Source organism: Sinocyclocheilus rhinocerous, unplaced genomic scaffold (genome assembly GCF_001515625.1).
Source record: "Sinocyclocheilus rhinocerous isolate Xijiao unplaced genomic scaffold, SAMN03320098_v1.1 scaffold292, whole genome shotgun sequence".
Lineage (NCBI taxonomy): Eukaryota > Metazoa > Chordata > Actinopteri > Cypriniformes > Cyprinidae > Sinocyclocheilus > Sinocyclocheilus rhinocerous.
In genome coordinates, this window is record NW_015641024.1 from 40,655 (window position 1) to 55,013 (window position 14,359).

Sequence of the window (14,359 nt, forward strand, 5' to 3'; positions counted from 1 at the left end):
GAGAGTCCGTCAGAGGGTCAGAGTTCAGTGGTGCGTGGGGCAAAAGAGGGGAGGGGCGGCAAGGTTGGGAGGGAGTTCAGCTTCCTGACAGCCTGATGGATGAAGCTGTCCTTCAGTCTGCTGGTCCTGGCCTGGAGACTCCGCAGTCTACAACAGCCCAGAGCCAGGATGTTTATATTGTAAACTAAATGGTTAGGACAAAGTGATATCTGGCAATCTGTACACTGAACAACATGTTATCAGGTATTTTACTTTTTCTTTTTTTTAAATGTGCAAACAGTAAAATAAGAAACAACAGAGTGCATAAAAATAAGGAAAAGGTTATTCTTATGTAAATACTATATATTTTGATCGTATCTGGCAACCCACCTGCCTTGTGTTCAAATTTGAGACGCAACTCGTTAGCTCCGCCCCTCAAGCCTGAAAGAAAAATGCATTTCCCCTCGACCAATCAGCGAGCGAGTTCCTCGCATGTGTGTATTGTTTAAACTGGCCAAAGCAAACGTGCGGTGTGAGCACACAAACTACCACACGGAGACATGGCGACCGCGGTATCCGTTAGCTCAGCTGCCAGAGACGAGAAATCCTTCACTGGTGCCAATTTTGCAGCGAATCCACTCTATAAAAGTTACGATCAAGCAGCCGAACTCGAAAACTGGGGGTTTGAAACGGGTAAACAAGTCGATGCGGACACCGGCGATGAGGGTCCACCGACGGGCAGCGACTGTCCGCGACGGCTCGATGATGAACTGACGGCCCTTAGTCCAGAAGAGATTGCTAGTCGTTTGGAAAGAACGAGAAGAGAGTTTTATAATCGGCGAAAAATAATTATCAAGAACCTCCCAGCCGATATCAGCAATCAGGTTTGTGCATCAATCAAACAATTGATGATCTTTGGCCGAGCATCCCAAACGCAGATGGGCAGCTTGATCGAGTCACACTTCCAGATTTCAGTGATCGCTGACTCGGTAGTTAATACTCTGGGGTTTTACAGTGTTGTGGTGTAGATAATTGAATCTGCTGTGACAATCTGAAGGTGAATGATCAATGTTTTGACCACACCGAACCTCGTGTCATCGCAGCCATTCAAGAGCCGCGGTAACGGGATTGAGTCCGATGTGAGTTGTGTAACGTTAGTTGTATTGAAAGGATGCGGGCCGTTTGACCGTTCATTAATCGAGCTGAATCCCCGGATGCTTATCCTGCCAAATGTGCCAAATCACAGCTTGGTGAAGTTACAGATTAGTGTTATATATTCGCTGCTTAATTTCACTATTTTTAATTACGTTAGGCGACGCAAGTATCGAAATCCTCCCAAAAGTTTGACGCTTGCATCTGAAAACGTTGCACATTTCCAATAAGTTGCTTGTCACGAATGTTTTTCTACCTGTTAACCAGAGTATAGCATGCACTTATTCTGTAAAACCAATTGCTATTAATTTTTGTTTCTGCTTTTTTTCACATCTAATAGCAAGTAATTCACTAGTGGCTTAATTTCACTATTTTTAATTACGTTAGGCGACGCAAGTATCGAAATCCTCCCAAAAGTTTGACGCTTGCATCTGAAAACTTTGCACATTTCCAATAAGTTGCTTGTCACGAATGTTTATCTACCTGTTAACCAGAGTATAGCATGCACTTATTCTGTAAAACCAATTACTATTAATTTTTGTTTCTGCTTTTTTTCACATTTAATAGCAAGTAATTCACTAGTGACTGGTGTATTTAATTTCACTAATGCTTATTCGTTAGATACTACTAGAGCTGCTACATTCAGGAATAGTACATGCTCAATTAATTACTACTGCTCGTTTACATACTAGTATTTTTTTCCCTTTGTTACTAGTCACTATCCCAACAGTTACTATTTCATTGCTACTTGTAACAAACTGCAAATGAAATCCTTCCCATATGTACATCATTTCAGAGCTCATTGTCAAATGTTTTATTGGATTGTATTGTTTCTTCTATAATTTTTTTTTTATTGTTGATACTCATGAAAAGTTTGAATCAAGTTAATCCAAATTTTGTTTTAAAATGATGAAAACTGGTCTTAATTTCTATTGTAAATCAGCAACTCGAGTATAGTTTTCGGCATGAAAATGGCTGAAGAAGCTGGCATGCTGTTAAAAAAAAAAAAAGTAAAAAAATTTCTTTACTAGTTTCTAAGGGGATCTGTGATAAAGACCTCAAATATTCATTTTGATCACAATTTCATTCCAGTCCAGGCTGGTGCTGTTTTTACTAGTAACTATTCATAGGTTGCTAGTCAGCTTACCTAGTGCTTTTCATTAAATACTAGTACCTATTTATGAGACACTAGTCATTTGTGACTGGTAACACTTCACTATTAACAGTTGCCTATTTTATTTGTCATTTAATAATTGGTCAATGTTTATAATAAATGTTTAGTATGTATTCAGTTTGTTACTCGTAGCTATTCCCATGTTATAGTGCTAAGTAATATTACCAGATGATTAACTGGATTTCTTAAGATGGGCAATATTTTAAACTTTTTATGCTAGATGTTTCTAGCTGCTCCCTTGTAAATCACATTGTCTGGTGGTCATCTAAGTTCTCAAACTGTTATACTGTGGAAATGAGCAATGTTCATATGGGTCGGGTGGTTCTTGTTGTTTGTGGATGAGGTTCTCTTAGGAAAATGCTTGATTCATGGGGAAAACTGGGGTGTGTGTGTGAGCGACCCTAGTATTGTTCCAGATTAGAATGGGAGCAGTGAGGATGACAAAGGACAGAAGGCGCTGAAACAAAACGTTTTGCTTTCACTGACACTAAAAGAAAGTGCTGGTTCATGTTATGGTAACATGTAGGAAGCCTGGAAGCAAAGGTGGAGGGGTTTTTTTTCTCCCTTGTTGCCGTCAAAATAATTTTATTAATCACTCAATCATAACCACTGAAAGATCATTTAATTTGTGACACTTTAAAATGAGAGTTGTGGGAATAGAAGGTGAGAGTATGACAGGACAGAGATGATAGCTGAGCCGTTTAAGCTGTTTTGAATCCATTGAATGACTTCATTGTTCATGCAAAATGGAGGGTAAAATCATTAAATGAATTAAAATCATCCTGTTTGATTTTTTTTTTCCCTGTTGTGTTTTTCTTTAGGAGGTGCACGAGCTGTTAAGCAGCTATGATTTGAAGTACTGCTTTGTGGACAAATACAAAGGGACAGGTGTGTATGAATCATCATTATCGTTACTATTTCATTGCTACTTGTAACAAACTGCAAATGAAATCCTTCCCATATGTACATCATTTCAGAGCTCATTGTCTGTCAAATGTTTTATTGGATTGTATTTTCTTCTAGAATTTATTTTTTATTGTTGATACTCATGAAAAGTTTGAATCAAGTTAATCCAAATTTTGTTTTAAAATGATGAAAACTGGTCTTAATTTCTATTGTAAATCAGCAACTCAAGTATAGTTTTCGCCATGAAAATGGCTGAAGAAGCTGGCATGCTGTTAAAAAAAAAAAAAGTAAAAAAATTTCTTTACTAGTTTCTAAGGGGATCTGTGATAAAGACCTCAAATATTCATTTTGATCACAATTTCATTCCAGTCCAGGCTGGTGCTGTTTTTACTAGTAACTATTCATAGGTTGCTAGTCAGCTTACCTAGTGCTTTTCATTAAATACTAGTACCTATTTATGAGACACTAGTCATTTGTGACTGGTAACACTTCACTATTAACAGTTGCCTATTTTATTTGTCATTTAATAATTGGTCAATGTTTATAATAAATGTTTAGTATGTATTCAGTTTGTTACTCGTAGCTATTCCCATGTTATAGTGCTAAGTAATATTACCAGATGATTAACTGGATTTCTTAAGATGGGAAATATTTTAAACTTTTTATGCTAGATGTTTCTAGCTGCTCCCTTGTAAATCACATTGTCTGGTGGTCATCTAAGTTCTCAAACTGTTATACTGTGGAAATGAGCAATGTTCATATGGGTCGGGTGGTTCTTGTTGTTTGTGGATGAGGTTCTCTTAGGAAAATGCTTGATTCATGGGGAAAACTGGGGTGTGTGTGTGAGCGACCCTAGTATTGTTCCAGATTAGAATGGGAGCAGTGAGGATGACAAAGGACAGAAGGCGCTGAAACAAAACGTTTTGCTTTCACTGACACTAAAAGAAAGTGCTGGTTCATGTTATGGTAACATGTAGGAAGCCTGGAAGCAAAGGTGGAGGGGTTTTTTTTCTCCCTTGTTGCCGTCAAAATAATTTTATTAATCACTCAATCATAACCACTGAAAGATCATTTAATTTGTGACACTTTAAAATGAGAGTTGTGGGAATAGAAGGTGAGAGTATGACAGGACAGAGATGATAGCTGAGCCGTTTAAGCTGTTTTGAATCCATTGAATGACTTCATTGTTCATGCAAAATGGAGGGTAAAATCATTAAATGAATTAAAATCATCCTGTTTGATTTTTTTTTTCCCTGTTGTGTTTTTCTTTAGGAGGTGCACGAGCTGTTAAGCAGCTATGATTTGAAGTACTGCTTTGTGGACAAATACAAAGGGACAGGTGTGTATGAATCATCATTATCACATGAATGGACTTTTTTTTCTTTCTTTTTTTGGAATGGAGATATTGGCAACGTTTTACATCATCCTGAGCCAATTGAGTCTTTATTTAGCATCAGCAACTCGGATAATTGGAGTGTTTTCAAAGTAACACTGTGTTGATATTCCTCAACCTCTTTGTGTGTGTGAACCTGAGCCATACATATTAAACCACTCAACATACTGCCTTTGTGCAAACATTTATTTAATTTCTTTTTTTTTTTTTTACTGATTATTTTAGTCTTAGGCCCCGTCCACACGGAGACGCGTTTAGCTGTATACGCATACATTTTGTATCGTATAGGTGTTTTGTCCACACGGATCCGGCGTTTTGGGAGAGTGAAACCGATATTTTTTTAAACCGGGTCCCAGAGTGGATAAATCTGAAAACGCCGCCCTTGCGTTTTCGTGTGGACAGAGAATCCGTATATTTTCTGAAACGATGACGTCACCATCCCACGTCTCGCCCCTAGTCAGACAAAGTCACGTAACAGCAACAAAAACATGAACAAACACTGAACGATTATCTTTTTATTAAGTAACATTAACAGATGAATAAATGTATTGTTACATGTTCGTTTGTATACCGCGCGCAAGGTTTATGCGCATAGTCAAAGTCTTCTTCTCCGTTTTTAGTGTATCTCTGTGGCAGAATTACAGTGCCACATACTGGTCTGGCATGTATACTACATGGTTTTGTCGGTTTTATGGTTTCGTGTGGACGCAGATATTTCTTGAGACGAGGGGGGGGGAAAAGATCGGATAGGGAAAGCTCTGGCTTCGTGTGAAGGTAGCCTTAGTTGTGCTGTTTATTTTTGGTTTTAGCATTACAGTGCCACATACTGGTCTGGCATGTATACTACATGGTTTTGTCGGTTTTATGGTTTCGTGTGGACGCAGATATTTCTTGAGACGAGGGGGGGGGAAAAGATCGGATAGGGAAAGCTCTGGCTTCGTGTGAAGGTAGCCTTAGGTATGCTGTTTATTTTTGGTTTTAGCTTTGTGCCTTTTTTTTTTTTTTTTAGAAATGTAAGATTTATTTTTTAAATACTTCTATTCAGCAAGGTTGCATCAAATTGATCAAATGGCATGCCATTTAAAATGTTTCAAGAGATTTCAAATAAATGTTATTCCTTTGAACTTTTATTAAATAAAAGAATCCTGAAAAATATATCAGTTTCCACAAAAAATATTAAGCAGTACAACTGTTTTCAATATTGGTAATGTTTCTTGAGCAACAAATCGGCATATTAAACTGATTTCTGAAGGATCACGTGGCACTGAAGACTAGAATAATGATGTTGAAAATTTCAGCTTTGAAATCACAGGCATAACTTACATTTTTTTAAATGTATTACAATAGAATAAATATTTTAAATTGTAACAATTTCAAAATGCTAATATATTTTTGATCAAATAAATGCATCCTTGGTGAGCATAAAAGACTTCTTACCAACCACAAATTAGTGAATATTAGTATATTGCAAGATTCTTTTTTCCCTTATGCCTTTATGGTGGCTGTTACTAATTTTTTTTCTGTTTTTCCCACTCAAGCCTTTGTGACGCTACTGAATGGTGAGCAGGCCCAGTTTGCGATTAAGGAATTTCACCAATATGTTCTCCGTGACCGTGAGATCTCTGTGCAGCTGCAGCCGACGGACGCTCTGCTGTGCATCGCCAACCTTCCCAGGGCTTTCACCCAGCAACAGTTTGAGGAGCTCGTCCGGCCCTTCGGAAACATTGAGCGCTGCTTCCTGGTGCACAGTGCCACCATGGGCCACTCGAAGGGCTATGGCTTTGTGGAGTACATGAAGAAGGACTCTGCAGCCAGGGCAAAGTCAGAGCTGCTGGGGAAGCAGCTTGGGTCACGAATGCTGTACGTACACTGGACAGAGGTTGGCTCGCTTACGTTTCCCATGCTACACTCGCGCTGCCTCTGTGTGGACCGACTACCTCAAAACATCCTCACCGCTCAGGATCTCCGCAGTGTGCTGATTGACACACACGCTCCCATATTTTGCCAGGTTGGTACGAGGGCTTGACCCACCTGACATGAGTCAAGTGTGGAAGTCAAGTCAAGTCAAGTCACCTTTATTTATATAGCGCTTTTAACAATACAGATTGTGTCAAAGTGACTGAACAGCATTAATTAGGAAAATAGTGTGTCAATAATTTTTAACACATTCTGTTAGCTTAGATAATTTAGAAGTTTCATCTGGTCTTGTTGAGATATATAGTTGAGTATCATCTGCATAACAGTGGAAGCTAATCCCGTATTTTCTAATAATATTACCAAGGGGCAACATGTATATCGAAAATAGCAGAGGACCTAGGACAGATCCTTGTGGCACTCCATATTTTACTGGTGATAATTGAGATGACTCCCCATTTAAATGAACAAAGTGGTAGCGATCGGACAGGTAGGATCTAAACCATCTTAAAGCCTGCCCTTGAATACCTGTATAGTTTTGTAATCGATCTATGAGTATGTCATGATCTATAGTGTCGAACGCAGCACTAAGATCAAGTAAAACTAGCAATGAGATACAGCCTTGGTCTGACGCAAGAAGCAAGTCATTTGTAATTTTAACAAGTGCAGTTTCTGTGCTATGGTGGGGCCTGAAACCTGACTGAAATTCTTCATAGAGATCTTTTTTTTGCAGGAAGGAGCGCAATTGTGCAGACACAACTTTTTCTAAAATTTTTGACATAAAAGGAAGATTTGAGATGGGTCTGTAATTTGCCAGTTCACTAGGATCTAGTTGTGGTTTCTTAATAAGAGGCTTAATAAGCGCCAGCTTGAATGGTTTTGGGACGTGACCTAAAGACAACGACGAGTTAATAATATTGAGAAGCGGTTCTTCTGCTACAGGTAACAACTTTTTCAGTAATTTAGTGGGTACAGGATCTAACAGACTTGTTGTTGGTTTAGATGCAGTGATAAGTTTATTTAGCTCTTCCTGTCCTATAATTGTAAAGCACTGCAGTTTATGTTTTGGTGCGATGAATAAAGCTAAAGTATTATATGCTGTAGAATCTACATTTGTTATTGTATTTCTGATGTTATCTATTTTATCAGTGAAGAAATTCATAAAGTCATTACTATTAAACTGTGAGGGAATATTTAGATCGGGTGGTGTCTGGTTATTTGTTAATCTAGCCACTGTGCTAAATAAAAACCTTGGATTGTTTTGGTTATTTTCTATGAGTTTGTGGATATGCTCGGCCCTGGCAGCTTTTAGAGCCTGTCTATAGCTGGACAGGAAGAAGTAAGGGTTTGTTCATGCAGAATGTGTTTTTCACTGTTTTTTCGTTGTTTTTCTGTGTAAACATGCATTAAATAGTAGGGCTGGGATAATAAATCGATGCATCGCGAATCGAGAAATTATTCTGCATCGATTCTGAGATTTTCCGAAGGCATCGCGATTCTCTTGAATCGATTCTTTGCTTAGTTTTTAACAGCTGATGGCACTGCGTGCTTTAGAAATAGCCGTATTCTGCTTGCTTCCAGTTCCTTACACACGCACCATTTGAACCTGAAGTAATCATTCATAAAGTTCGAAAAGGTTGAAGCGAATTACAAGGATGTTCACAGTGGGCTGTTTATATTAATCTTGCATCATAAAGGCATAAAAGCCGATGTGCAAGTATACATTACTCAGCCGAACGCACAAGCGCTCTGCTTTTGAGTGTGCGGTTAAAAACTAGCCTAGAGCGCCATCTGCTGTTAAAAACTAAGCTCAGAATCGATTCGAGAGAGAATCACGATGCATTCCGAAAATCTCAGAATCGATCCACGAATCGCGATGCATCGATTTATTGTCCCAGCCCTATTAAATAAACATGTTTGCCCAGTGCACTCGCGTCTCACATCTTTTTGGCGTCTTGCACGTGATTGCCGTTTTTCTTAGAATGCAGTTTAAAGCTAACAAGTTCAACTTAAAAAAAAAAAAAAAAAAAAAAAACATTTGTAGACTTTGCATCCTTATTAATGGCCCCTAGATCAATATCTCATTTCCCTGAATGGGAAATTAAACTAGCAAAAACTTTTCTCAGTGCTCAATGTTTTTTTTTTATTGTTTTCAATGGGAGTGTATTCATTGGATTGGTTTCTTCTTTAAATAAAAAGTTAAAATATGCATGGTATTAATGTCATATTAAAACAATGGAAAAACCCTTAAGATAACTTGTAGAAAGAAAAAAACACATCTTAAGCACACCGAATAACCTAAGTGGACTTTGAACGATTAATTGGCGCTTTGAACGATTACATAATTGTGACATCCGTAATTGTAATCTTGATTAGAAATTCGATTAATTGTGCAGCCTTGAATGTTCAACTTTGGGTAAAACGCAGCGCTCATCACGGTCACTTTTGTCAAATAAAAAGTTTCTTTCAGATTTGTCACAATAGGGAAGAAAAGACGATCACAATTTCTGTTTCATGCCAGCTTTAAAATATGGCTAAAAATAACCTGAAACCACATTCACAATCCATCTAATTAAAATGTGATTTATTAATTAATGCGATTTTTAATTTCAAGTGAAACTCATTTCAGTAGGAAATTATAAAGGGTAGAGGTGATGTTCTTTGCCAGATAATTATAATTTGATACTTATTGATGTTGTTTTTTCTCCTGGTCCTATTTGTCCACAGAACAAATTGGTTTTCAAGGGGCATAATTTTCTTCTTATGTGACTTGTGTACAATAAGACATTGATATTAAGGAAGTAAATGGGGTCAATTTTGATTTCATGTCATTTGTATGTACTCCGAGGCAGATGGCAAGATTTTGTAATAGACATGCAACTTAATTGTTTCTCCAGTGCTGGAGTTTTAATTTGAAGTTTAATTTGCAACCATTGTGGCTGTCTCTTCATATGCTCCGTAACGCTTATTTACCTAATTATCTGGTGGAACATTATCTGCCTTGTGCAATATTATGATGATGAAATCTAGGGTGCTTGTGTATACCGCTAATGAAAAACTGGCAGAAATATTGAGCTAATATGACTGCTGAACCAGAAGGTAGGATCTATCGCTAGCATTTCGTGAACGGAGCAAAAAAAAAAAAAGGTTTGGTTGAGGAGACGTGCACTATTACTTTTCTAAGTGATCATATATTTGAATGACAGATAATAAAAATGGCAAAAAAAAAATTGCTAGAAATCCCCCAGTTTTTGATGTAGCAACTGGTTTCCCCTCACTTCACTCCAGTCATGCTTCTAAATTTCCACTCTTACTGCAGTGCTGTTGATAAAAGCTGTTATACTTCAGCTGCTCTACTGACGTTTATCCACTGGATGACTGACATTTATCCACTCCGGCTGATGAGCGCCATAATGAGTCTTAAAGTTGCAGCTGTGTTCCGTCGAAAATAATGTTAATGTTCTAATGCTACACCCCCACCCACCCCAGTGTTAAAAAATACCTTAATGGAATCATTCAACCAAAAATGAGAATCAATTACACGCACCCTCATGCCTTTCCAAAACCGCTTGACTTTTCAGTCAGTTCTTTACCCAAAGTTGCCGTATAGCTTAAAAAACACACCAGTACAGTGCAGTAAAACATGCCAAACAGATTGCAATTCTCTTACAACATCATTTTCATTAGCTTCAATTTAATAAAGGCCCGCTCATACTAAGAACGATAACTATATTAGCGTCCACGCTAACAGATCTTATCATTCTGTTTATAATGTTATGATTTGTCATTTGCATTTTGCATTAAATATTGAAACTCTTTAAAGTTCGGTTGATTCTGATTGGCTGTCAATGTTTTCATCAGCTGGAATAAAATAAACTGTTATGAGAGTGAAAAATTAATTAAGCGTTTGCCCATATTGTTCCTTTTGTTGGAAAACATTTACCCATATTATGCCCATATAAAAATATTGTGCCTCTGTGTTGTAATCTTTATAGTTGCGTTGTGCACTTTTCTTTTTTCAGAATTAGAACGATTATTAAAACTTTGTAGTTATAGTTATCGACACTTTGCGAGAATGAGTCTTTAGTCAATTAAGCTCACTTTATGGCGCTTAAAAGGCGTGTTTGTCCTTTTTGGTACTTGATGACCCCTGTCCCTGTTCACCTTCATTGTATGAAAAGGAAAAGCCTGAACTTTCTCCTAAATGTTTGCATTTCAATGATTTTTCAAAGTACTTGTTAACATGACAAAGTGGCATGTCTTTAGCTTTGTGCATTTGTTGGTTTTCATGTATAGCCCTTTGTCAGATTTATTGAACTATAAAGCTGAATTTCCTTTTATGCTTCCATTTTATGCTCAGCTCTTTCACCTTTGACCTGCTTTCCATGAGGCAGTGCTGAGTACTCCATGGCAGAGTGCATTGGTTTCTATGGTGACCACCACCTGACTGGGCCAGGTGCTGTCAGTCAGCAGGTCATTCTGGAACGAGAGAGCTGCTGCCTTTTTCATGTGTTTTCAACGTGGATCATGTACACCGCGGCCTGCAAGGCATTGTTGGGAATGACACTTTTCATCATGTTCCCCATTGCCATGGAATTAGCACAGGCTTTGGAAGTTAATTCTCATTAAATCAGTTGTGCTCCCAGTTCAGTTTCCTCAGGTTTTAGGCAGGTATTGAATTGGCCTCCTGTGGATGAGGCTCCAGTCATGTGTATAATGGGCAAATGTTTAATGAATTTTTCCAAGAATATCTAATCAAGGCCTTAGTGACTCATTGTGTTTGCTTGTTGAACTCAATTCCACCCAAAGCAGAGAAGCTCAGGAGCTGCATTAATCTTAATGGCTCTGTCAGGAAAGGTTGTCTTCCTTTGTATAAGTATGCATGTGTTCTGCGTAGATTAGCATAATACTGGGCTTTGGTTTTGGCACAGTGGTTATGATGCATTTCAGCAAGGTACTGTGATTGTCTTGGTGCTGTTTTTTTCCCTCCCCCATCTCTCCTTATTTTCTCCTTTTCTTTTATCCCATTAAATTAACTTGAGGTTAATGCCACCTGTAGCATTCATTATGCGCCATATGATTGTTTCTGAGCAGAATATTTCATTTGCACTAGATGGTTTTTTTTTTGTGTGTGTTAAATTGGAAAATGTTTTGGGGTTTTAACCTATTTGGAATAGAAAGTGTATTTATATATTTGTTTATTGTGAAATTGCAAAAAAAAAAAAAATTTGTCAACGGTGACTTAAAGGTGCTTTCCCCTCCTTTTTAGAAGTTTATGCTTCAGAAATTTTTAAAAAAAATCTCTATTCATATCAGCAGCCTAATCACAGCTGTTTTATGTGACATTTAAATTGTCAGTTCTAGTGGTCGACCAATATATCGCCAAGGCCGATATTTGGCATTTCAAATATCGGTATCGGCCGTTAAGTTTTTCTGTTCGGCCGATGCGCTAGAGGCGGGACTTTTATTTTGACGGCGCGCCAGACTTTTATTTTGACGACACTGACAGCGGCAGCGCCTGAGCACACAGTGCTCACGTTCTCTCTCTTGTTTGCCGTCGTCGTTAACAGTTCTGTCTACTACGGATAGAAGTCTGTCTAATAATCCGATAGAACTGTTAAAGGAATTAGAATGTATACAAAAAGTGTTTTTTAAACCTTAATACTTTCTCGTTTGCCGTCAGCGTTCAGCAAATACGCATTTACATCATTTAAACAAATCTTTGAATGGCTAATGACAATTTAATTTCACAAACCTTGCAAACTTAGTCGAATCCAGTTGTGAAATCTTGAGGAATTAGAATGTATACAAAAAGTGTTTTTTAAACCTTAATACTTTCTCGTTTGCCGTCAGCATTCAGCAAATACGCATTTACATCATTTAAACAAATCTTTGAATGGCTAATGACAATTTAATTTCACAAACCTTGCAAACTTAGTCGAATCCAGTTGTGAAATCTTGTGAAGTGTGCATGTGAACTGCATGATCGCGTGTTCTCTGTGTGACTTTCAGTCCGTGCAAATTGAATGCTTTAAACATTAAATTCGTGATTTCAAATTATGCTGTGCTTTATGCATTTGCTCAGTCATATTCATGTAGTTTTCACTGTGTGCTGGATGTAAAATGAGTGTTACTTTGGCTTTATTTGAGAAAATATGATTCCCAATGCACACAAACTTCCCAGAATACTGAGTGCTCTGTTGGTTACGGTTTACTTCCTTTTTAATTATATTTTTATTAAATATTTATTTATTTGTGGAAAATACTTTGTCATCTAAAGTATAAGTATGTTTATTTTACAAATTTATTTTTAATCAATTTTCAAATGATTTCAAATTTCTTAAATATGAATGAAAATAAATACAATTATATCGGCCACCCTGCTTTCCAAGATATCGGCATCGGCTGTCAAAAAACCAATATCAGTCGACCACTAGTCAGTTCCCCTGAATTTGTAAACTGTCATTTATTTGCCTTCATGCCATTCTAAACCTATTTGACTTTTTCTTCTGTGGAACATAAAAGATATTTTGAAGAATGTTGGTAACCAAACAGTTTTGGTTCCGATTTACTTCCAATATATGGACAATAAATGCTTGTCAAAATATTTGTTCCACAGAAAAATTGAAGTCATGCATGTTTGGAACAACATGAGGGTGAGTAAATTGACCATTTTTATTTTGGGGAGCATGAACTATCCTTTTAAGTCAATTGTCTCATGGAACGGCCTGGTCGGTATTCCATGACTAACTTAATACTGCTCATTTTATCTGTGAAAAATCTGATTTTTTTTTTTATTTGATTTTTTTTCCATAGCTTGCTCAGGGTCAGGATTGTAGTTTTCGGCGGTTTGCAGTGCTGGAGTTCTCGACACCTGAGATGGCTGAGGATGTGCAGCGGCTGATGGATGGGAGAGCTTTGGGTGGCACTCACATACGTGTGTCTTTCTGTGCCCCAGGACCACCAGGAAGAAGCATGCTGGCTGCTCTCATCGCCGCCCAGACCATGGTAGACCCCCACACTCCACTACTAACTTTCACGAATGGGTTGGTTCTTTCTGAAACGTTTTTACATAAACGATATGCAATCGGATATATGATGTTCTTTGAAAATGTTCTTTGCTCGTTTCTGTAGCTGCTGTTTGAATAACAGGAAATGTAGGCTAAGCATTATCATTAGTAACTTACATTTTGTTTTTATTAAATTGTTAAATACAAATTCAGTCATATTACAAATATTTTATGGCATGACATCCATATGCTACTTGACTAAAAAGATATAATGTGTAGTTCGAGTACACCAACATTAGTCTGCTTTTAGCCATACCCTGGAGTTGGTTCACTTTCTGGTAAGTAATAAGTAAATTAATTAGTAGGGATGCACCGATACCACTTTTTCCAGTACTCGCCCGATACTTAATTAGCATGATGATAATGTGTATCGCGATCTCAGGACAGGCTGACAATAAAATGACTATGGAGCGTATCTCCCAACACTAATTTGCATCAATGTAAATGTGAAAGGCTTATTTCCTGGCAATATTCAATGACATGTCATCGCCTTTTTGAAGACTTTGTGATTGATAATGTATTGCAATATGCAAATTGTCACTCTTTTAAAAGGGTTTTAAAAATTACCAAAATAAAAAACCTATGTTTTGTAATGTCTAAGTAGATCCTTAAATCAAAATTAAATGGTAATGTGATTGTGGTTTTACCGTTTTGGGTAACACTTTATTTTAAAGGGTTACTCCACCCCAAAATGAAAATGTTGTTGTTAATCACTTACCCCCATGTCGTTCCAAACCCGTAAAAGCTTCGTTCGTCTTCGGAACACAATTT

General features: G+C 37.5%; 1 protein-coding gene across 1 annotated transcript in view; it reads left to right on the forward strand.

The window, feature by feature from the left end:
- The first annotated feature begins 468 nt into the window (after positions 1-468).
- The window catches only part of LOC107754048 (ribonucleoprotein PTB-binding 1-like), a 25,796-nt gene continuing 11,905 nt past the window's right edge, over positions 469-14,359 (forward strand). Inside the window, exons 1-4 of the mRNA XM_016570363.1 lie at positions 469-863; positions 3,127-3,193; positions 6,143-6,612; positions 13,335-13,526. Of these exons, the coding sequence (XP_016425849.1) occupies positions 540-863; positions 3,127-3,193; positions 6,143-6,612; positions 13,335-13,526 (1,053 nt within the window). The 5' untranslated portion in view covers positions 469-539. The remainder of the gene's footprint in view (positions 864-3,126; positions 3,194-6,142; positions 6,613-13,334; positions 13,527-14,359) is intronic.